We start from the raw sequence: 23,812 nt of genomic DNA on the forward strand, positions 1-23,812 counted from the left end.
TCAGCCCGTTCCCCACCCCACCTAGGATGTTTACTGTGGACCTACTGTGTGAGCGCAGCATGTGTGCGGTGTGTCGACAGTGACCTTGTGTGGGCTCAATGGCGGTGGGGCCTGCTGGGTGAGCCTCTTCTGGTTTGCTGGGGTCCCAGCATGCCTGGCCTTCAGCCAGAACTTGGCATGCTCCGTCCCCATCCCCAGATGTCCTTGCAGACAAGATGGAGGTGAATGGGCAGGCTGCCAGGGGCGTCAGGTGGCATCCTAGCCGGGTGGACAGTCCTTTCTGATTAATGAGGTGGTGGAAGCCTGGAGGGAGGTCTATTCTGGCATGCCTCGGGACTCTGCCCTTGCCCAGTCAAGGCGAGGAATGAGGCTGAACGTGGGTTGACCTCCTATTATGTGCCGGGCTCTGTGCAAAGCTCTTGGTACCCGGAAACTTGTCACCACCCACGAGGTAGATTCCGTTACCATCTCATTCTGCCCATGGAGACACTGAGGTTAGTGGGGGTGATGCCGTGTGTCCAAAGCGTCTCTCAGCTGGGAGGTGGCAGGACTGGGCCTCGAATCCAGCTCTGTGCAACTTCAAAGCCTGTGTTAGTAACCATCGGGCTGTGGAGCGTCACTAATGCATATGATGTTTCTGCTGCACTCTGGGCTCACGGGGACGCGGGGCCATGCCCTTTCAACTCTGCCTCTCTTATGGTGCCTGGCCTGGTGCTCTGCGTGTAGTAGGTGTTCAATAAATGCTTATGGACTGGATGATTGGGGCAGGGAACTATGCGTAGGATTCATAGGCAGTGGAAAGGCTCCAGGAGCTGGGGGACAAGGGGCGAAAGGGTAAGGAGACTTGGAGGCTCCGGGCTTCCTAGCAGAGGGTGGGCTCAGAGGAGGCTGGGAAGGCCTTGACTTCCTGTCCACATTAGGAGGGTGGCTGCCCTTGGAGGCTGAGCTGCTGGGGCGGACCACGTTGTGAGTCTCTGGCACTGCTTGGGGGTACGCATGCCACGCAGGGTTTGCGTGCAGGGTGGGGGCTCATTCTGACCAAACTTCGAGGCATAAAGTCTTTGGGAGGAGGGGCTGTGTGAGGGGAATGCATTCTTGGGGCCGCCAGAGTGAGAGTCTTTAGCCATAACCTTTCTGGTACGGAGGCCCCACTGCAGCTCAGGAAGAGTTCATCATGGTCTGGGGCCCAGGTTTGGGATGGGAAGTGGAAATTGGTGGGCAAAAACAGAAAAAAAAAAAAACTAAAAGAAAACCCAGCTGCAATCATAACAGCCACAGTGTTTGTTGAGTACCTACTAGGTGTCAGATATGGGCTATGTCAGCTGTAATCTTGATCGCCACCCCCATTTCACAGATGACAAGACCAAGGCTCAGAGAGATTAAGATCACAGAGCAGGGCTGGGATCTGATTCCAGGTAGGTGTCTCTCCCTCTCTCTCAAAAATAAGCCCACATTAAGAAAACCTTTTTGAGATGGTTGGGGACCCTCAGAGTACCGTGGACAGAGACTTAAGATCTCATCTCAGCCCTGCACAGCCCAACAGTGTGACCTTGACTCAGTCACCGGTCCCTCTGAGCCTCAGTGTCTCTCTCAGTGACATTTGGGACCAGCCTCATCGCCTTCGGGGGTTGGGGCACTGGAGAAGTCTGGGAATGTGCTGTGGCAGTGGTGAGGAGGCACGGTCAGTATGGCCTTCTGCATGAGGGGACTTCTGGTCTGAGGCCCATCCTTGACCCCAGGGCAATGGGGTGCACAAGGGCCTGGAATCACAGATGGGAGTTCCGATCTCAGCCCTACCACCTACAAGCTGTGTGACCGTGGTGAGTCGCTTCACTGGCTGGACTCCAGCTGTCTTTTCTGGGAAATGGGAATATTCATAGCAGCGGCCTCAGAGCGATCCTACGAGTATTAAGTAAAACTCCACTTCCAGTCCTAAGCCCAGTGCCCAGGACACAGGAAATAATAAATGGCCTCTGCTGTTCATAGTGTTGTTGGTGTTTCTGGAAGTGTCATTAGAGCTGTTGGCCAAGACTTCCAGTTCCTCATCCTCCCAAGCCCGTGGTGGGATCATGCTTCCTGGACGGCTTGTGGTTGGGCGGGGTCACGTGACCGGTTCTGGCCAATGATCTGCGCGTGTCTCTCAGGCTGAACATCTCACTACTGCCGGCGAGATGCCAGAACTCTCTTTCTCTCTGGCAGCCCAGAGCGGTGACTGCTCAGTGGGCGGGAGCCTCCCTGCCACCCTGCTGGATGCGTGGTGTGAACGAGTGAACGAGAAGTAAACTTTGGTTGTTTCAAGCCCTTGAGATTTGGGGGGTTTTGTCGTAGCAAGGTAGCCTAGCCTAGGCTGACAGGTAGGTCTGTTCATATCGTTGTCACTCAAATGTCATTCCCACACACACCAGGGGTCCCTACAAGGGAACAGTGAGCTGTAGAGAAGGCCTGCCATTTCGAGAATGACCTATTTCTAGAATTGTCCCACTCAGACTCTCACTTATTCACCTTCTTCCTCATTTGTGTACATCATTCATTCGTTCGTTCATTCATTCATTCATTCAGCAAATGTCACGTGGGCACCTGTTTCGTAGGCCGGGGGAGCTGACGATTGTTGTGCAGAGCAACAGCACGTGGCCCAGGGGGGACGGGGTGGGCTCCCCTGTGGGGCTCAGAGGTGGGGAATGCTGGAAGGGGCAGGGCGGGCCTCAGACTCGCAGAGCCAGGCGGAGGGACAGACTGGCCTTCTCGGCAGTGGGTCCTGCTTGAGAAAAGGCGCAGGGGTGGCAGCTGGGTCTGGCCAGGCTGCAGGGAGACTTTGGCCTTGGGCCTAGTTAGTGCTCTGGGCTGAAGGATGAGGAGGCCACGTAGGTAAAATGAAAGACCAGCCGTAGGAGGGAGGGAGGGAGGTCAGGCCAAGGATCTAGGTGGGTGAGGGTTGAACAGCGGTCTGAAAAGGAAGCCCAGGGACCGGGAGAGCCCAGGGCTGGGGGCCAGTGGTTGTGGGCAGCACCTGCAGCCTGGGGGAGCAGTGGGGTGGATGGGGCTCCCTGCACGGTTACCGAGAAGATTTGGGGGGTAGGTGTAGAGTCAGTGGCCCAAGCAACATCTAGGGTAGCTGTCCAGGAAGGGGGGTTGCTTAGTCGACTGAACATGGTTTCAAGAAAAAACGAGGTCTGCCTGTCTCATCCAGAGCAAACCATTGATTTGGGGGTGGGGCCTAAGCTGAGAGCGGATGGCACAAGTTTCCTCCCTGCACTGTCTCAGAAGAAAAAAAGAATTGAAACTCCCACAGGGGTAAGGTTTCTAAAGATTTCACCACTCAAATGGAGGCTTTCCTTTCTTGAATCACAGGGCGTGCTATTCATTCCCCCACACGGTTATTGATCCCCTACTGTGTGCCCGGCACTGTTCTAGGTGCACGTCGATGAACAAAGCAGAGACCCCTCCCCTGGTGGAACTTCTGTTCTATGGGGAGACAGTACCTCAGAGTGTGCTAGAAGGCACCGTGTGCAACGAGGAAAATAGAGAGCAGAGAAGGGGCTCGGGAGTTGGAAGGTGTTTGTTTGTTTACATGTTCGTTTACTTGTTTTGAGAGAGAGAGCCGGGGAGGGGCAGAGAGAGAGGGAGAGAGAGAATCCCAAGCAGGCTCTGCTGTCTCAGTGCAGAGCCCAGTGCAGGGCTAGAACCCACGAACCGGGAGCTCATGACCTGAGCCGAAATCAAGAGTCTGACGCCGACCCGACTGAGCCACCCGGGCGCCCCTACAGTTTTAACTTCGGGAATCAGGAAGAGGCCTCGCGAACAGGTGATGTGTGAGGGGAGGCAAGCGAGGTCTGGGGGGGGTCTGGGGATGGGGCACTGCGGGCAGAGGGAGTGGCCGTGCAGAGGCCCGAGGCAGGAACGTGCTTCATGTGTTGCAAAAACAGCAAAGGGGCCTGTGTGAGGGTGGTGTGAGGGGAGGGGGTTCGTGAACAATCTGCAGGCTGTGGCCAGGACTTCAGCTTTCAGTCTGAGTTGGGGGGGTGGGGGGGAGGGAGGCCTCTCCCTCCCCTGTCGCCTCGGGGCCTTGGTCAGGGCGGAACCCCCGTCCAGGCTCCCTGAACCCCAACACCAGCTTCAAAGTGGTGTGTGTCAGGGCATCTGTCTGGGCAGAGGGCCTGGAGCTTGGCTCTGAATCCTAAGGGGGCACACAGATACGAGGCCCCTGTGCACGCGTGGGTGCTGCCCGGGGGGGGGGGGGGGGGGGGCTTTGGAAACCCCTTTGTCATGGAGCCACAGAGCCCGAGGGCCCCGAGGAGGCATCTCAGCCTGGGCGGAGGCCGAGCTGGGGACTGGGGCAGTCCTGGAGCTGGCGCTCCCGGCAGACATCCTCTCGCACGCACAGCCCTAGATGCCAGCCCGCTGTGGCACTACCCATACTCACCCACGCTCAGACACACCCACACACCCCTGCCACGTGTGCTTGCATTCGTGGACGCTCACACCCCCCGAAATCTGTCACACATACGCAGGCGTGCTTCCCACTGCTCGCCGGCCCTCGGCCAGGCGACCACTTCTGCAGAGCTCGCTTTGGGGCTCTGAGGACGCGCAGGCACAGGGAGACGCGTGGGTGAAGGCCCCCAGGCTGGTGCACACACCCACCTGTCAAAGGTGACGGCTGCAGTGAGGGTGACTGAGAAGCTGGATTTTCACAAAGAAACAGAGCCCAGAGGGTGCTTCAGCCCCAAGAGAGGGCATGTGAGGGAGACCCTCTGCACCGGCCCCCCATCCTTCCCTCACGTGCCATGCGTCCAGACATGTACAAGCACACAGATGTTTGCACACAGTCCTTATCGATTTGGACCACCGGCTTCCAGCATCTGAGCCACACGACCACGGTCTCCTGTGGGACCTGCCCACCCCCCCGCCCCCACTCGCCCACGCATGCACACGCACACCCACGTACACGCACACACGGGCATACAGCCACAGCCATTTTGCTCTTCATTGCTGGTGTGGGGATTTTTCCTCCTTTTCCCAGCACCATCTCATCCCCCCGCCCCCCCTCCCCCAGAGCTGGGGTCTGCCCATAGAGACACTCCTGATGGCCTGGCCCCTGGCTCTGTGACTCAGACGCCCAGTCCCCCTAACCCCACCAGCCCGGGGAAATGCCTGCACAGGGAGGCCTCAGTGCAGGAGACTGGGACTTCCTGTGGGAGGACCCCCTGGCCCAGCGTTGGGGCCCCAGGCTGGCCTGGGCTCCGTGATCGGTTGGCACCAGCTGCTCTGCCCGCGCTGAGGCCCCCTGCCCAGCTGCACCTGTCAGATGTGCCCCCTGTCCCCTGTGCCTACCAGGGACTTGCCCTGTCATTTCAGAGGTGGGGAAACTGAGACGAGGCAGCGGGCAGGCTGCTTTGAGGACACCCATGCACGCGTGCACACACACACACACACACACACACACACACTGCTTCATTTGATACAGTTTGCCTTGGAAGCCTATGCATCCTGGAGGGGGAGACCTTCAGGGTCATTTTCTCCAGGGGCCCAGAGAGGGCAGGGTCTTGCCCAAGGTCACACAGCAAGTCCGCGGTACAAGCTGACCAGACTCTTATTCCAGAGCTTTCCTGGTCCAGGGGATGGGACGCATATGTGCATGGGAGGGGGCATCGACGATGATGAGATGACGGAGATGACGACAGGGAGCAGGAGAGAGGGAGGAGGCGGGGCTGGGTTTGCATCCAGCCTCCCCTCTCCCCCTCCCCTGCTCCCTTCTCTCCTTTGCACGCAGGGGTTTGTTTGGAGAATGACTCACAGGAATGCAGCAAAATCCTGATGGATGGGAAGGCAGGGCTGCAGTACCCTGAAAACCTCTTCAGGGTGGGGAGGCGGGACTGAACCATGGGGCCAGAGAGGGTGATGATCAGGGGAGCCCTGCATCAGGGGAGACTGAGGCCCTAGGAGAATAGCGGACACTGCCCGCCGTGGAGCCCTCCTTCATCAGCATGAGCAGGCACGCACACACACTCGCACACGCACACGCACAACTGCAGCAGCACACCCGGGCTCCAGCCGTGCCGCCTTCTCTCTGGACCCGTCTCCCCCCTGCTGGCCCTGCCCAGGTTTTCCGTCTTTGCGCACTGGCCCACAGTAGGTGATTGAGCAAGTGCATGCTGGCAATGACCGTGACCCAAGCCGGACCCTCCCAGGTGCACGTGTTATCCCTTCGTTCCTCCAGCCCTTAAGGGTGCGTGCTATTCTCCTAGTCCTTTAGCCAAGCTTCCTGAGGGCCTACTGTGCGCCGGGCACTGCCAGGGCTGGGGAGGCCGGGATGAGAGGGTGCCACCCTCTGTTCTCCACCTCACAGTCAGAAGGAGGTGGTGTGTGTGTGTGTGGGGGGGTCTCAACGGGCCATCAGGGTCAGGTGAGGCCCCGAGGATGAAGTTGAGAGCAGGCATAGGGCGCGGTAGCTGCAAAGGGTGACCGAGCTTGGTGAGCCCGGGCAGGTGCTGCTAGCTCACATGGCTGGAATCGTAAAGGTGGATGAGAGATGAGGCTGGGGTCAGCCAGGGCCCCCGATGCTGGGGAGCAGCCATAGGGGAGGCCTTCCTCCAGGGTGCCACATCTGGGCGTCTCTGAGGAACCACAAGGCATTCACCTGGCAGGACCTCGTGGCCTCCCACCGGGGGATGGCCCCCCCCCCCAGCAGAGGCAGCCCCCTAGCCTGGCCTCAGACCCCAGAGCCAGGACCCTAGCCCCCCCCCCCCCCCCCGCCCCCGGGCCCTGCCTCTCAGTGCCTGCTGACAGTCGTCACGCGGGTGTGCGGCCCGGGATGACCAGATCTGTGTTTTCAAGAGAAACCGGAATTTGGATTTTTATGTGAACGCTCCTGGCTCAATTAACAAAAGGCATAGTGTGGTTTAAACCGCACATGTCCACAGGCAGAGGGCCTCGTTCATAACGTCTGCTCTGTGGGGCGCTCGGTTTTTTGCATTTGTTCCTTTTATGTTGCTGACTTCACTGGAGACAGCCCAGATATTCACTGAGCTGCAACTCCATGCTAGGCGCAAACAAGACGCCAAACGATGGAGCGGCCATTTTAGCGGAGGGGAAGACAGCGGACAGAAAGATAGATAAGGCAGGTGATAAGAGTTAATGAAGAAAAAGCGGGGCTGCAGAGACGGTGGTGGGAAAAGCTGAGCAGATGTCTAGGAGAAGGATGTTGTAGGTAGCAGGAACAGCCAGTGCAAAGGCCCTGAGGCCGGGGCGTGCCGGATGCATTTGAGGAGCCCCGAGGAGGCCCGCGTGGCTGGAGCAGGAGGAGGAGGGGGAGAATGGGAAGCGATGAGGTCAAGGTAGTAGAGATCAGATTGTGTAGGTGATTGTAGGCTGTGGTACAAGTTTGGTTTTAACTCTTGTGTGAGGTGGGAGGCACGGAGTGAGGGAGGGATGCATCCGACTTGGGTTTCAGCAGGCTCCCTCTGGCTGCCAGAAGGGCTGAAGGGGGCAGGGGTGGGCCCAGGGAGGCTGAGAAGAAGCACTTTGCGCTTACATGTAAAGACAGAGAGTAAATTCGTGGTTGACAGGGGCTATGGTGTGGAGGAGTCATGGGGAGTAACTACTCACGGGTATAGGTTTCTTCGGGGGGGCCATGAAAATGTTCTGAAATCAGACAGTGATTATAGCTGTACCACGCCATGAATATACCCAAAACCACTTTTAATTTTTTTTAAATGTTTATTTATTTTTGAAAGAGAGAGAGAGAGAGAGAGAGAGAGAGAGCATGAGTGGGGGAGGGACAGCAAGAGAGGGAGACACAGAATCCGAACCAGGCTCCAGGCTCCCAGCTGTCGGCACAGAGCCTGACGCGGGGCTCGAACCCACGGACCGCGAGATCGTGACCTGAGCCGAAGTCGGATGCCTAACCGACTGAGCCACCCAGGCGCCCCCAAAACCACTTTTTTTTTTTAACGTTTATTTATTTTTGAGACAGAGAGACACAGAGCATGAACGGGGGAGGGGCAGAGAGAGAGAGGGAGACACAGAATCGGAAGCAGGCTCCAGGCTCTGAGCCATCAGCCCAGAGCCCAACACGGGGCTTGAACCCACGGACCGTGAGATCGTGACCTGAGCTGAAGTCGGACGCTTAACTGACTGAGCCACCCAGGCGCCCCCAAAACCACTTTTTTTTAAATTTTTTTTTTTTTAACGTTTATTTATTTTTGAGACAGAGAGAGACAGAGCATGAACGGGGGAGGGGCAGAGAGAGAGGGAGACACAGAATCTGAAACAGGCTCCAGGCTCCGAGCCGTCAGCACAGAGCCCGATGCGGGGCTCGAACTCGCGGACCGCGAGATCGTGACCTGAGCCGAAGTCGGACGCTTAACCGACTGAGCCACCCAGGCGCTCCTCAAAACCACTTCTAAAGAGTGAATTGTATAGTATGTGGATTGTATCTCACTTAAAATATATATATATTTTTAGCGCATACTAGGACTTCTAACCAAAATAGATGCCCATGGAGAAGAGTGGAAGGAAATATTAACAGGAATTGTCACAGGGTGAGGGGGATTCGGGGTTTTGTTTTGTTTTGTTTTTCCTTTCTACTTTCGTATACTTTCCAGCTTTCAAAATTGAAAGTAGGTATTTCCTTCTAAGAAATAAATGCTTTGCAATCTGGGAGGTGGGCATGGGATTGATGGGGAGGGCTGGGCCTCTGTCCGCTGGGCTTTCACGTGACAGGTTTGGAGCAGGAGAGCGCTTGTCCGGGCCCCCAGCTCTGACCTTCTGGGATTCCATTCCTGCTCACATGGCCTTGGTCAAGTCACAGGACAAGAGCTCCCAGCCTCCTCCCCCAACTAGTGTCTGAGCCGCCCGCCCGTGTGCCATCTCCACCCAGAGACCTCCTTCTTTCCCTTGCACGCCTTCAGCCACGGGTCGCTCACCACCTCCCAAGGCAGTTCACTCATTCCATTTCTGGGCAGCTCTGCCTGTTAGCAAGCTCTTCCTTATATGGAGGTGAAATCTGTCTTCCTGTTGCTTCTACTTCTCCTAAGCTCCCTCTCTGAGCCCCAGCGTCTGGGTCTGCAGCACCGGGCCTCCGGGCCCCTTGCTTGGTTGTGGGGTGGGTGGTGGTTGTGAAGGGATTTGGGGACTAGCAGCCCAGAGCACATGTCAGTGGTCACTCAGCACGGGGGACAAAGTGCGGGTGGGCCTTCGCCCCGGCAGCACAGCCAAGTAGGATTTCCGAATTAAATGTTCAGACCACCACTGTGAAATTGAGACTTGATACTTATCCCGGCGATCGAGAACTCCCATCTCTCCGTAGGCCAGGAGGGACTAATAGCCTTCAGAGCTGGCATTTTTCAGGGGTTCGCGACGAGGCAAACCCCACAATGACTTTCACGTGCTCATTTCCATGCCTCCTCAACACACGACCCAGGCCCTGCCAGTCTCCCATTTTAAAGGTGAAAAAACCTAAGGCACATCACGCGAAGCAGCTGGGTGTGAGTCCCTCGTCACGCGTTTCGGGAGTGGTGTGGACTGTCTAAGAAAGTTGACCGCAGTCCTCCCCACCACAAAAATGTATGGAAACGGGGCCGGGGGGACGTCATACTTGTGGCTGGCTGGACCTGGCTCTTGGCCCTGTCAGTCTGTCTGGTGAAAGCCCCTTGTAGCTGCCTCGTCTCGGGGGCCGGGCTGGGGAGGGTTCTCCTGGTCTCGGACGGTGGACCATGTGCCAAATTTAGGGAGAAAGATTACAGCTTAGAAGGCTGCTTTCCGGCCCATAACCCGCCCCCCACCCCCGCTGCCCCCACCCCCCTCCGCTGCCCCCCACCATGAGGCAATAAGCAGGAGCAGAGAAGCATCACCTCTCTTCCCAGCTGTGGCGACTGTGGCCCAGAGAGGGTGCACAGCTGCCCAGAGACACACAGCCACGGTGTGGCAGGACCGGCAGGACCCCGGACTTGCACCGGGGAGGACAGAGGCAGCCCTTTTCCTGGTTTAAGGTGTGTGGGGAGGATGGGAGCCACGATTGCATCAGCCGGTAACTCTCCTGGAGGTCAGAACCCAGGCAGGCGTGCGAAGCCGGGGGTTCGACTCCTTTCCTCCACACTCGTGCCCGGGCTGGACTGCTCTGAGTCGGGCCCCGGATGGAACAGGTGAATGAGAACGGCTCCCGAGACAGGACAGTGGTTCAGGCTCCACCCAAAGCCACTCAGACCTCGTGCTCTCCCGTCTGCACATCTCCGTTTCCACATCTCCAAAATGGGCTAAGGACGCCTCCCTCAGAGGATTTCTGGGAGGATTCCACACGGGTGCTTGGCAGAGTCAACACCCCTCCCCGCCCGCCACCCCTGCCCCGTGGCACAGTCACCTGGGTTCCACCGGGGAATTTGGGGATGAAGCCAAACTGGGAGGAAAAGCATTAGAACAATAATCCCCTCCTCCTCCCACCCCTCCCTCCTCCCTCCTTGCCCTCCCCACCGGCGCCCCTCCTCCTCCTCCTCATACACTCATGTGGTAAAAAATTCACACCGCACAATTAGCATCCCTCCCACCCCTACCCTCCTTTTTGATCAGCAGTTTCTTCTCCATCCTTCCAGAGGCAATCTGTGCAGATTCAGGCACCCCCTGAAAAGGGCTTTCCATTTGAATGTTCCTGGGGACTCACCCACCCTGGGAGAAGCTGAGCAGGGCCTGGGTCTCTTGTCACATTCCCACAGCTGACAGGTGGAGGTGACAGGGCTCGGTCGTCCCCCAGGAGCGAGGGAGTTGGCCTCCTTGTGCCAAAGACAGAGGGCATGCCGTAGCCAGCCCAGGTCCAGGCGGGACGAGGTCAGGAGGACTTCGGGGGTCCTCACCTGGCTGGGGTCAGGAACTGGAGGCCGGGAGAAGCCCCGGGGCAGCATCCCCAGTGCCACCAGGCAGAGGGAGGGCGCAGGCCCACAGAGCTCTCGGTTGAGACAGGAAGGGGCTGGAGGGGCACCTGAGGAGTGGTTGAGCCACCTAGAGTGACCCCTGGTCTCTGGGGTCCCCATCCCTGGAGACTGCGGGGTCAGGGAACAAATGACGTGTGGAGGCAGGTGTGCCTACGCACTCTTACACAGAGGAGTCTCTGTGTGTCCTTACGTGTGCACTGTGTCACTTTCACACGGGTACATTTGTGTAGGTCCCTGCAGTACACGTCCTCGCGTGCAAACGAGCACATGCGTGTCTCTGATTTTGTGAGTGTGCGTACACATGGACGTGTGTGCCTGTGTCTTTCCACCTAGGAGACCCTGTGTGTGTGTGCACATCCTGGCCCCCCTCCCCGTCTGCCGTGTGACATGGGGCAGGCCCTCTGTGTAGAAAATGGCATCCACGACCCCCCTGAATTCGGAGGAGGGAGTAATCCTTGGGCTCTTGCTGGGGTCTCTTCCCCGGGGGGGCAGAGGAAGCTGCTGGGGCTCAGGGTAGGTTCCACATGCTCTTGGAAGGAGAGGAAGAGGAGGGAGCTGTTGTCATTCCCATTCTTGGGTACCTGGGGACCCGCTGGGCCCGGGCCAGAGAAGCCGTGCGGCTCAGCGAAAAGGGGCAGGGACAGTCCGTGTGTGCGTGTATCTGGTTCCATGGCTTTGCTTTACATCCGTGTGCTGGTACCTGTGCATCTCGGGCTCCGTGTGTCTTTGCAGGTGAGTTTTGGTGTGGGAGCGTCTCCGGGGCTGGGCTGCTGGGTCTGACTGTGTGTGTCGGTCTGTCAGTTCCTGAGTATGTCTGCGTGTTTGTCTGGCCTGCTCGCTCTGGCCCAGGCAGGCTTCCCGCTCCGCGCCAGTGAATTCTGCTTGGGGAAAGTGTCAGTGGCCTCGCCCCCCCCCCCCCCCGCCGGTCACCGCCTGACCCTGAGGTCTCGGCGTGGGCCATGTACGGGGTTGATGGTGCTTCTTACCACGGCTCTGCGCTGGGCCCCTTTCGTCTTCCCACATGGTCCCCAGTGGCCTGGGGGAATGTGTGCACAGGATGGTCCCCAGAATGGCAGAGTGCCTCTGCCAGCATCGGAGTTCAGGCTCAGGCTGGGACTGGGGCCCCAGGTCGATCCCCAGCAAGAGCCAGATGTTGGTCTGCGGCTAGGGACTATTAGTGGCTGAGGTCAGAAGCCCATTCGTGGCAGAGGGCAGGGGTCAGTCTGTGGCTGGAGTTGGGGCAGGAGGCTCACACTGACTGGGGTCAAGGGTCCAATGTGGCTGTGGCTAAGGGTCGGTCGGTGGCTGGGTCAGGGGGCCATCTGTGTTGACGTCGAGGACCGGATAGGACTCCCAGCCCCTTGGCGGCTCCCTCACCGTGAAGACAGGTTTGAGCCCTGGGCTGCAGCTGCTTGAGAGGTGGGGGCTCAGAGGCAAGAAGGTTCACATGGCTCCCAGCCGGGTCACATGTGCGAGGAATTGGTGGCATTGGTCACAGCCGGGAACGAAGGGCTGTCCTCCAGACGCAGGACTGCTCAGGAGAACATGTGGCAGGGGCAGGCCGTCCCCAGGCTGAGGGGATGCTGCCTGGTGGACCTGGTGCCCTCCCCTCCCTTCATCCCTGTTGCCCTGTCATCCCTTCTCCCCTCTCCCCTTCATTTGCTCTGGCACCCTCCACACACTTCCTGCTCCTCAGCCGTCTGCCTTCCCCTGTCCCTCCTCTGTCTGTCTATCCGGCTGTCCTGTCCGGCCCGCCTCTTTTTCCCACTGACTCCCCACACAGCCCTGCCTGCGGCCTCCGCCCTCTGACTGCAGGGCCTCGCCGCCTCCTCCGAGCTCAGGGATACAAGCCCAGCCACCTTCTAGCGCACTCAGATGCTGAGAAAGGGAGGTGACTGCCCCCGGGGGTCAGGCGCCCGCCTGGATCGCCCGGGACATGGAGGCTGTAGGGGCTACGGGGTGAGAGAGAGTGTGCGCCCCCCTGCACAGCGTTCCTCCTCTGGGGCCCACACCCAGTGAAGGGTAGCCCATAGCGGGCCGGTCTGCCCCGTCTGAGCCTGAAGCTGTGTGACCTCATCTGGTGGCCTCCCACAGCCTAGTGAAGAAGGATGGACAGACAGACAGATGGCAGAGAAAGCCACAGACAGCAGAGATCAAAGGTCGTGCTGATCAAAGGCAGGAAATGGTTTGGTGTCTGCAGAGCCCGATGGGCAGACCAGCCCAAGGCAGATTGTGAAGGACTTGCCCCCTGCCCCCAGGGCTTTCTCCTGCCCCGACTCGGGCCGGAACCGAATAAGGAGACCCCAGACCCTCCTCTGCCCTCCACTGCCCTCCCTGAGATTTGGGGCAGGGGGCGTACCAAGTGTTTGGAATGTTCTGAGAGTTTAAGAGGACTTGGATGTTTATGATCCTGGCCCCCCACCCCCAGAAGCTGAACCGCCCAAGTGCTTTGCTTTCAAAGAAAAACATCTTCTCGAGTGTTTTTGCTCTCGGTCTCACATGGTGGCCCAGCTCTTAGGAAGTGCCAGGTGGGTAGAGGGTTTTGGGGGGGGACCGAAAGTAACAGGGCTGGAATTGCTTAGTGACCACGAGGGCAGGGGGTCTGTCTGTTTTGTGCATTGTCGTCTCCCCTGTTCCCCCCAACAATGGCACTTGGTGGGCACTCCAGAAATGCACCCTGGAGCAGAGATTTGCGGAGCGGGTCTCACTCGGTTGGCCTGCGAGAACAGCAGTGGCCACAAGGGAGGGAAGGCCAGGCGGGCCCTCGGGCTGCTGCCCTGGACTGACGTGTTCCCGAAAAGGGGAAACTGAGGCTTGGAGTGGGAAAATGACTCGGCAGGGCGCTACTCCCAGTACATCTGATAGAAACGGGGCCTCTTCAGCTATCTGCTCTGACACATTGGCATGAAGTTCATTAACCTGTCAGATGGGGCAGGTTTGTGCCCTTCCTAAGGAAGTGCCCTCCCCCTAGCCTGGGGCACCTGCCCCAGACCACTCAGCCAGCAGGCCTGGCTGCTCCGTCTGTCCGTCTGGTTCCTCAGGCCAGATGCACCAGCTAGTCCTGTTAGCCCCGCCTCCAAAATAAAGGCAGCATTCTGCGCCTCCTTGGCTCTCCACGATCCACACCCTGGCCAGGCCCTGTCCTCGTCCACCTGGACCTCTGGCCTCCCTGCTCCTGCCCTGCCCGCATGTCTGTTGTCTTCGCGGCTGCTGGGGATACTAGGAGGAAGGCCCTCAAAGAGATCGTGTCCCACTTCTGCTCAGAACATTGCAGACGCCTCATCTCACTCCCTGTAAGAGCCAAAGTTCTTACTAAGGTGTATAGGGTCCTGTGGTGTGGCTTCTGTCCCCTCTCTGTCCCCATCTGTTCCCACTTGCCCCATGGCTCACTCAGCTCCAGCCACACCAGCCTGTGCTGTTCCATGAAAATTCTCACCCTGCTTCTGCCTCAGGACCTTTGCACTAGCTGTTCCCTCTGCCTGCACAGCTTTTCCCCCGACATAGCTGTACGCCCTACTATCTCAGTCTTTCAAGTCTGTTCTCGAATGTTTTTAAGTGCAAGTTCCCTGACCACCCAACGTGAAAACACAGCCCTTCCCCAGATGCTCCCAGTCCCCTTCCCTGGCTTTATTTATTTTTCCGCCTAAGTGTAACATACTATATAATTTACCCATTCATTCTGTTTCTTGTCTGACTCATGACCACAAAGAACAGAAGCTTTGTCTTGTTCCTTGCTCTGAATGCTCAATACATAGAACAGTGCCTAGAACATAGTAGGTGCTCAGTAAATATCGGCCAGGCAAATGGATGAGTACTTCTGCTACACTCAAGTTCTGTGACCTTGGACAAGTCAATTGTTTGGACTTCAGAGACCCCGTCTTTGAAACGGTGACTGATGTGAGGGAAAGGTAGAGATTTGAAACCTGACTCTCTATAAATATGTATAAGATAGATGTTGCAACCTGCCTGGCCCACCTCTGACCCGGGACCTGCAGACTTGCGTGTCTTCTCCTCGGAGAGCCATGGCATCTCAAAGCCAGGAGGGCCTGGGGGTTACCAGATCAGGGCTGAGCTTGAATGAGACTTCGGTGTCTCAGTGGCACCCGCCTAGCCTGGTAGGTGGAGTCTAGGCCCCTCTTCCCTGCCTGTTGTGCCCACCTGGGTGGCCCTTGGCTAACCCCTGTCCCTGGTGGCCCGTCAGTGAGCCTAACATCTGGCAGCTCCACTCACCCCATTGCCTGTTCTCCCCAGGCCCCTGCCTGGCGTCTCCTCCCTGGCTCCTGTTTATTATTTAACACTGGAATGGTATTTGGACACACACTTTGCAGGAAAGCAGCTCTATCCAGATTGCACTGGGCAAACAAAGGGCTGACCTGTCCAGGCCCAGGCTCTCCTGAGCACAGCCGCACCTCCCCAGGAAGCATCTGGCCCTTTGACACCCGTGAGCACTCCCAGCACTCCCACCGTGGCCCATAAAACTCTCCTGCCAGCCAAGCATGAGGGGGTCCCCCTCCCTACTGAGCCTGGGGAAGTACTCATGTGGTGAGCAGTGGAGTCAGACCCCTGGCCGGAGCAGGGAACCTGCCAGATAGACAGCCTCCCCGGCCAGTCATTCCCTCAGTATTTATGAAGTACGTGCTATGTGCTGGGTACTACCACCATGATCCCATGGTCACGATCCCATGATCCCCCCCCCCCCCCCAACCAGTGGGGTCTGATGGAACAGGCGAGGGTTCGGGGGCCATGTAGACCTAAGTTTGAACCTTGACACTGTCTCTCCTTCATTCATTCATTTGCTAAATGCATACTGAGCACCTGCTCTGTGCCAGGCAGAGGTGAGCAAGGTTTCTCTAGAAACTAATAGTCCAGTAGGGATCAGATTGTCTTCCTGTGTGTTCTTGATGCATCCTGAGATGGCTCTCAGCCTGGGTGTCTCCTCTCAGAGATGAGTAGGTCCCCACTTGAGGGGTTGTCTTGGTGACCCTCTGTGACAACACTTGTAGAAGGGCTCTGGTCAGATTGGGGGTTTCCAACCCCCCCCGGCAGATGTGAATCTGGACCCCTCTTCTACACTGCCCCCAGAATGACAGAGAGACCCCTGGGACAGATGAAGGGCTCTGCTCTCCTTTGGGACAAGCCATCCCCCCACCGTGTTATTCCTCCAAACCCTTAGGACGTGTGCCCAGATTCCAGAATGGGTGAAGAATACTCACTGAGTGACCTCGGATGAGTCATGTGATGTATCTTGCCCTGATGTTCTCCATCCCCTTCCCCCATTCTTCTCCAAGGGGGCTATTGGTTCAAAGAAGAGAAAGCCCTGGGCTGGGATAGGCTCCCAAGAAGAAGGCTTGGGTCAACCTCATTCATTCATTCACTCGTTCACTCATTTATTCATTCAACACCTACTGAATGTGTGCCAGCCTCCATTCTAGGTACAGAGGGTACACAGTGAGCGCACAGACAAAAATAACTGCAAAACACTTAAATAAACAAAGTATATGGTACATTAGAAGGTGGGGAAGAGCATTGCAGCCAGAGGGATAAGCAAGTGCAAAGGCCCTGAGGTAAGAGTGTGTCTGGTGAATTCAAGGACCATCTAGAAGACAAAGTAGTGGGTAAGGGGGAGGGGCATGAGGCCAGAGAGGTGGGGGGGGGGGCCTGACTGTGTGGGATTTCATCAGAGACTGTGAGGACTTTTACTTCACTCTGAAACCAGAGAGGGGAGGGGAGCCTGTCCCTCCCCTCCTCATAAAGGGGGCACACGCTACCACCCTCACACCCTACCTGCCAATCTTGACCTTGTGGGTGGCTGTATGGAGGAGGTGGCTGAGTCAGATGTGACAGGGACAGTCTGAGGCTGAGGGGTCAGGGAGCACTATGATAGGGGTTGCAGGCCAGTCTGCGGCTGCGTTGGTGATCCCCAGCAGGGATTTGGGGTGGTTTTTGTTTTTTTTTTTTTTGTCTAATGTTGCCTTTCCGCAGCCTCAGGACTGAGAACCCTGGTTCCCAAGGCGAGATCATTGAAGATAGGGGCTAAGTAGCCTGGGTCCTACAGATGGGAAGACCAGAGGGCACATTAGGGTCCATTTATGGGAGTGAGGCTGGCTCTTTGCCCCTGGGCAGATGCACCCAGCAGTCTGGGGAGCCTGTAAGACGTTCCAGGCCAGTGACCACTGTAGAGCCTGGCTATAAGCTGTTGATTCCTAGGCAGGGGAAAGAGCATGTACAAAGGCCCTGGGCACTTGGATTGGTTAGGTCTGGGCTAGGGCCCAGGAATCTGTGCTTTTGGTTTCCCACTTGACGCTGTACCAATGGTAGGTTTGGGAGTGACTATTCAAGCCACTGGGGTACTGGCGGCCTCTGTGCCATCAGGCCCTAAGCCTGCACAGCCCTTAGCCAAAGACCTGGACACACAGCAATCCATGAAACCCCTTCTAGTCCCCATTCCTCCCTCCCCTCTACGCAGCCTACAGGAGGCTGGGCCTTAAGAAGAGCTCAGGCAGTGGCAGTTGCCTGCCACTGCCCTCTCTAAGGAGCCACCAGACCTCAGGGAGGGCCGGCAGGGTGGGGAGAAGGCTCCCCACACCCAGTTGGCTCATAATTGCTGCGGGAGTAGATTGTAGGATGTATGGAGAGGTTAGTAGGGGCAGGGTGGGGGTTAATAGAGGAAGTCGGGCAATCACTGAACAGCAAAACCTAAGTGTGATAGAGGTCGTGGGTGCACTCCTCCCCGCTTGGCAGAACAGAGAGGGGCCCCGAGCGGGGAGCATCGGTGGGGGGGCCCGAGGAAAGCAAGACAAGCAAGACTGGCAAGCAGGAGAGAGAGTGGAGAGAGCCGGGTCTGACACGTCGGTGTGATCCCTGGCGCGATAATTGGGTGAACGGACGATAGGTCGGACACGTGTCTGGATGGAAGGGTGGGTAGAAGGAGAGACGGATAGATGAATGAATGAATGGCTGCGTGGGCGGTGAGCAGCCTGGCGAGGGGCGGGCCAGGCGAGCGCTCAATCACAGCCCCGGGGCGCTGGCGTCCGCCTGCTAAGCTCAGAACCCGCCCCCCCCCCCCACCCCGCTACGGTGGCCCCTCCCGGGGCGTGTAATTCCGTGCCCCCCGGGGCCCTGGAGCTGCTCCCCGAGGCGGCTCCCGGACTGGGGCTTAGAGGGGCTGCGCCACCGCACCACCGCCCCGGGGCTCCACGCGACAGCCTGAAGCGCGCGGGCTGGGCTGCCCCTCCGCCGCGGGGGGGGGGCGGGGGGGGGGACCTGGAGGTGCGGTCCCGCCTCGAGGCCCCGGCCCCGCTCTCCTTTGTCTTGGCCCAGTCCTCTGCCGTCTCCAGGCTGCCGCCCGCCTCTCCAGGCAGCCCTCGCCGCGCACTTGTGAGCTGCTCCGGATCTCCAGAGTCTCAGTTCCCACTGCCCCCACCAGCCCATAGGCGTCTCCCCCGCCCAGCAGGGTCCCCCAAACCCAGTGCCTCTAGGACCGCGGAGCCGGCAAGTACCAGGATCTCCAAGCTGCGTTTCTGGTGCGGAGGTGGGGGGGGGGGGGGGCGGGCGCGAGATGAAGGCCCCCTCGTCTCCGCCTTCTCTACCCGCCCCTCCTCCGCCACTACTCGTCGCGCTGCGCCCCGACCCCAGCGCAGCCTGTTCGCGCCTTAAACGGCTCTTCTGCGGCGGTGCCATCGTCGACACCACGCGGAGCCCCCCTCCTGACCCCCGCGTCCGCCAGGCCTCAGACCCGCACGCAGAACACAGCCCTACGCAGCCACACACAAGACCGCCTGCAGACGCACACCACAGCCTCACGTCGACCCACAGCCCTGCACAGGCGTACTGCCCCCTCCACGCGCAGACCCACAGCCCCAACAACCGCAGTCCCACTCGCAAACAAACCCACACAGACACACAACACCCCTGAGAAACACTCGGGCCCACGCAGACACGATCCTGTACACACAGCCCCTCGGATACATGCAGCCCCACATGGGCGCAGTCCCACCCACGCAGTCACAGAACCCTCCATAAACGATCGCACACAAACACAACTCCACGCAGGCACCGCATCACTCAGTTCCTCCGAGGCCCAGCAAGACACTCGCAAGCTCGTAGCCAGACCCCCAAACCCCGTGACATTCACACGTCGGGCAGACCAGAAATACACGGCCACACCGACACACACACGGACCTAACCGCGCAGCCAAGAGCTCACCCACGGGCTCGTAAGTCACTGGAAAAATATTAAAGCGTTTCCCTCCCTCCCCTTCCATCTCTGACACACGCGCGCGTGCGCGCGCGCACAAACACACACACACACACACACACAGACACTCGCCCCCACCCCCGGTCCCTAAGCGCCTTGGAGCCTCCTAGCCGGTGACCCCGAGCCCCCGCGGTGAGAGCCGCGGGAGCGTCTCCCCGGCGCCCCCTCCTCCCGCTCCCTACCCGAGCTCACCACTCCTCCCCTCGCCTCCTCCCTCCCTGCCCCCTCCTCCTCCTCCTCCCCCTCCCCCGCGTCTGGGGCGCGGGCTGCGCGCAGCCAAGCCCCCTCGTCGCGCGCCCCTCCCCGCGCGCACCCCCGAGCCCGCATCGCGCTTGCAGAGTGGATGCGGCCACGGGGCGGTCTCTAATTACCTCCTGTCCTCCGGTGGCCCGTGAATAATGGCTACTGAGGGCGCTCGCAGGGGCTGCTGAGAAGGAAACGCGGGGCGCGAGAGGCGCGGCGCGCGCGGGAGCGCGAGGGAGAAAGGAGCGAGCCCGGTGCCGCCGCGAGCGGCGGGCGGAGAGAAAGGAATCGTGCGAGCGCTCACATTTTTTTCTCCCAAGGATCTCATCTGGCCGCCGCGTTCTGGAAGAGGCGAGGGGGAGAGCGCGCGCGAGAGGAGGAGGAGGAGGAGAGAGACGGCGCGGGGAAGGGGAGACGGCGAGACGCGCAGCGCCGGCGCCCGGGAGATCCAGGAGGAACCCGCAGGTATTGTTGGCGGCAGAGCTTTGTGTCTTCGGGGGGCCGTTCGGGGGCGCGAGGGCTCCCGGAGCCCCCGGGACGCCGCCGCGCTCAGACCTGCCCCAAGCCCGGGGCTGCCGGCGCTGGTGGCCGCCGGCCGCGGGCACCCCTCCCGCCGCGCCGCGATCTTGGCTGGAGTTGCAGATTTGCCTGTTTGGGGGTTTTCCACGCTGGTTGAGGGAATCGGTCTCAGGAGAAGGAATTTCTTTCTTTCCTTTTTTGTTTGTTTCTTTTTCTTTTTCTTTTCTTTCTTTTTTTTTTTTGTGTGTGTGTGGCCGCAGTTCGGTTGTGTTGGGGACTTTCCCCTCCCCTTTCTTCCACAATACGTTGGTGAGAGGTCTTGGCGACTGTGGCACTGGTGGACGACAGGGGGCTGAGATGGCGGGGCTGGTGGCCGCGGATGGGAAGGTGAGGGACGCCAGAGACGAAGGAGTTTTGCTCAAGTTCGCAGTTTGCGCGCTGGAGCCGGTCAGCCCGGGGAGGGCCGTCTGCGCACCCTGTCCTGCTCCAGGCAACCGGTGGGAAACTTCCCGAGAGCGCTGCCTCCCCGGGGACTCGGCGCCCCCGACGCCTCCGGGCGCTTCCTCCGGCCGCCGCGGCCCCTCCTTGCCGCCTGCGAGCGCTTAAGGTCGCGCTCTCCCCACCCCCGCCTTCCTCCCTCCCCCGGCAGCTTCCGGATCTGGACAGAGCTGGAGGAGCAGCTTCAAACACTTCCCCTGGAGACCCCTCCCCACTCCCCGCGCCGGAGCCTGCCACACAGGCCCCCCTGCCCTGCACCCCCGCCTCACGCGCGCCTGAGTGGCCAGGCTGACAATGAAATCTCGCGCCTTGCCGTCGGGGGTGGGGGTCGTAGCTGGGTCTCTCTGGGGGCTGGTGACCTGGAGCAGGGGGAGGGGGAGGGAGGGGCTTGTTTGGGTTGGAGACGTTGACGTCGATGGTGCTGTGCTGGGGGAGGGGGCGGGGGTAAGGTGGGGTTCTCGGCCCGGCCGGGGGTCGTGGATTCTAGCCCCTCTTGGATTTGTTGATTGGCTGGTGACTTCAGGCACGTCGGACCCCCTCCCCCCCCCCCCCCCCCCCCCCGCCCCCAACCTCAACCTCCTCCCTGCAACTCGGCCTCCTCCCCTCCCCGTACAATGCGGGCTTCAGAGGTGATCCCGAGGGTGATTGTGTGTGTGTGTGTGTGTGTGTGTGTGTGTGTGTGTGTGAGAGAGAGAGAGAGAGAGTGACGGAGTGTTTGTCTCCTGCGATCCACAGCAGACGCCGCTCCGGTGACCCGGAGATCCGGACGCCTCTCTCTCTCCCTGGGGGGGGGGGGGGGGGGAGGGGGGAGGGGAAGAAAGGGGGAGGGGAGTGGTGGGAACTTCTCCTTTTCCCACTGGGGCCATGGGAGGGGAGTTCTAGACCGGAGAATTTCTGGGGACCGCAGGCCTGTGAGGGTGTGCTCAACGCAAAGTAGGGGTCTTGGGGTCAGAAGCTTCTCGTCACTCCAAGCGCCCAGATCCTTTTGCTCTGGGGGGTAAGGTGTGGATCGGGTGAAAGGCTAGTTGGAACAGGACTAGGGGCCGAGAAGAGTCCATGGAAATCTGCCTCAATTGATTCCCAGGCGAGCTTCCTGGGCTCCTCCTTCTCTTCCCGGAGTAGGGAGGCCGGGGGACCCCAGGCTGGCAACCCAGGTGGGAGAAAGAAACCCTTCTGCCTAGTTAAAGAGAGGACTCCTGGGCAGGGGGGCGGGGCGGGGGAGCAAGGCACCTTGGATGGGGGTGTGGGGGGGGGGTGGCAGACTGTTTTCAGGCTGTTCTGTGGCTTGGTTCAGGAATGTCAAGAGTTAACCCTTCCCAGAAATCTGTCAGCCCCCACACAGCAGGGACACACTGTGGGACCCTTTGACGTGCTAACAGCGTGACACTGGCTGACAGGAGCTAGCAGATTCCATACTCTGCTTCCCTTCTCAGCAGCCTCAGGCAGCGGGACAGGGCCTGGCTGGGTGGTGCCTTGTTCAAGGGAAGCAGAAATCAGAGCCCAGGGAGGGTACAGCAGCCAGGTAGCCACCATGCGCCAGGGTTATGGGAACTTGAAGTAGAATCACCATGTGGGCTAAGGGGTGGGTCTTTGCCCACTTTGCCCTGCTCCCCACCTTGACCCTTAAACCACCCACAGCTGGATGGCTGGCGGTGAAGGGTGAGTTTCTGACCCGTGGGCTGGGCTACGAGACCCTAGGAGCTGAGGGCAGGCCTGGTGGAGGCCAGGGGGAGGCAGGGCTGAAACCTGCAAGATTGATTTCTGTTCCCTACCCCCCAGGGCCCCATTATGGGGGAGTGCCTTGGTGTAGCTGTCTCCCTACCCACCCCCCTCCCCCCCCCACCCCCGCCCACGCATTTGTTTCCTGCAGGTGAGAAGTATTCCCTGCAGGTCTTAGAGCCCTGGGCCTGGCACACCATGGGCACTCCGCTTTGGCTGGACAAACACAGGAGTGAATGAATCAATGATGAATGAATGAATACATGAATGAAAGGGGAAAGTTTCTCAATAGCAGACATGTAGTCATTAAAAAAAAAAACAAAAAACAAAACCTTTTCAATATATACACATTTTACAATATGGTTCAGAGAACCATCTGAAATCTAGAGAAAGAAACAAGGATACTGACAGTGGGCTACCACAATGTTAATATTCTGATGTTCTTTACAGACTTGGTGGTTGGTTTGTTTTTTTTAAAAGACTTTGTAGCCATTCTCTGTATTCAGATGTATATCCTGCTTTCTTGGTTGGCCCTAACAGGAGCCTTTTCCTGTTTTGTAACCAACTGTTCCTAAACACCATGGTTAATATCTTCGGGCTTTTCCAATCGGGGGGATGTACCATCATTTACTTACTATTCCCCTTTTGTTCAACATCCCGGATGCTCCTGATGCACGAGTTAGTGAATATATTTTTCACAGAGCACTTTTTTGTGATGTTTAAGATGATTTCCTCAAAATGACGTTGCTGTTGCTGAAGATTCCGACATTTCTGCAGTGGAAGAAATGGGCTTCTCGTTTTCCCAGAAGTGGGGCACTATTCCCCTTCCTTCCTCACAACCTAGAACCTTCTGTCAGAACTGAAAAGAGCCTGGGCAGTGAATCACCTGTCTGAGCCCCCTCCTTTGACAGAGGAGGAAACCGGGGGCCCAGAGAGGGGAAGTGAGTCCCAAGGTCACACAGCAGTCGCTGGGCCTTGCAGCAGCCAGGAACCAACTAGTGATCTGTCATTTTGGTTTCTACGCGTGGGAAGAGTTCCCAGGGATCTTTTAGGCTGACCTTGTCCCATTTCAAAGATTGCAGGGGTGGGGGCACTGAGAATCCAAGAGAGAAGCCCCCAGCTTTCCCCTGGCATCAATGGCCAGCTGGTGCAACAGATAGGCTCCTAAGCCTGTCACATACTTTCTGTGTCACATACACTGGCCCTGCCCACAGGATCTGGGGTCACCAAAGTTGCTAGCCTGTGGTTGGCCAGCGGGGGGCTCCTGTGTTGCCCCTCCTCAAAACTCCTCCTTGCTCTCTGCCATCCCATTTTCCAGAAGGAGAAGTCGAGGATCCAAAGCAGGTGCAGTGAGAGGAGTGGGGCTCCTGTCAGAGGATCCCAGTGGTTGTGCCCTTACCCCTGTGCCTTGGCTTACTTGTCCAAAGACCAAGCTCTGGGTCTGTTCAGGAGCTGGGGTGGGGGTGGGGGGGCAGGTGTTGGCACAGATATCCACTGTGGGGGAGTGGGGAACGACCAGCCACATCTTCAACTTGTTTGGATCTTAGATTGACCTCAGGAGAGCCCCTGGGGAGGAAGGGGGAGGAGGGGGAAAGGGGGGGAGAGAAAGGAACTGAAGGGGAGATCAGTGAGGGAGGGATTAGAAAAGAGGGAAGGG

The 23,812-nt window shown here is 58.7% G+C and overlaps 1 protein-coding gene across 1 annotated transcript in view; it reads left to right on the plus strand.

Annotated features, from left to right (window-relative positions):
* The window catches only part of LOC128774269 (collagen alpha-2(I) chain-like), a 69,150-nt gene that overhangs the window by 28,160 nt on the left and 17,178 nt on the right, over positions 1–23,812 (plus strand). The window contains exons 3-5 of the mRNA XM_053893039.1: positions 19,740–20,069; positions 20,287–20,325; positions 20,429–20,545. Coding sequence (XP_053749014.1) covers positions 19,740–20,069; positions 20,287–20,325; positions 20,429–20,545 — 486 coding nt within the window. The remainder of the gene's footprint in view (positions 1–19,739; positions 20,070–20,286; positions 20,326–20,428; positions 20,546–23,812) is intronic.

The sequence above is a fragment of the Panthera pardus genome, unplaced genomic scaffold (assembly GCF_024362965.1).
Source record: "Panthera pardus isolate Hobbes unplaced genomic scaffold, ASM2436296v1 HiC_scaffold_3, whole genome shotgun sequence".
Classification (NCBI taxonomy): domain Eukaryota; kingdom Metazoa; phylum Chordata; class Mammalia; order Carnivora; family Felidae; genus Panthera; species Panthera pardus.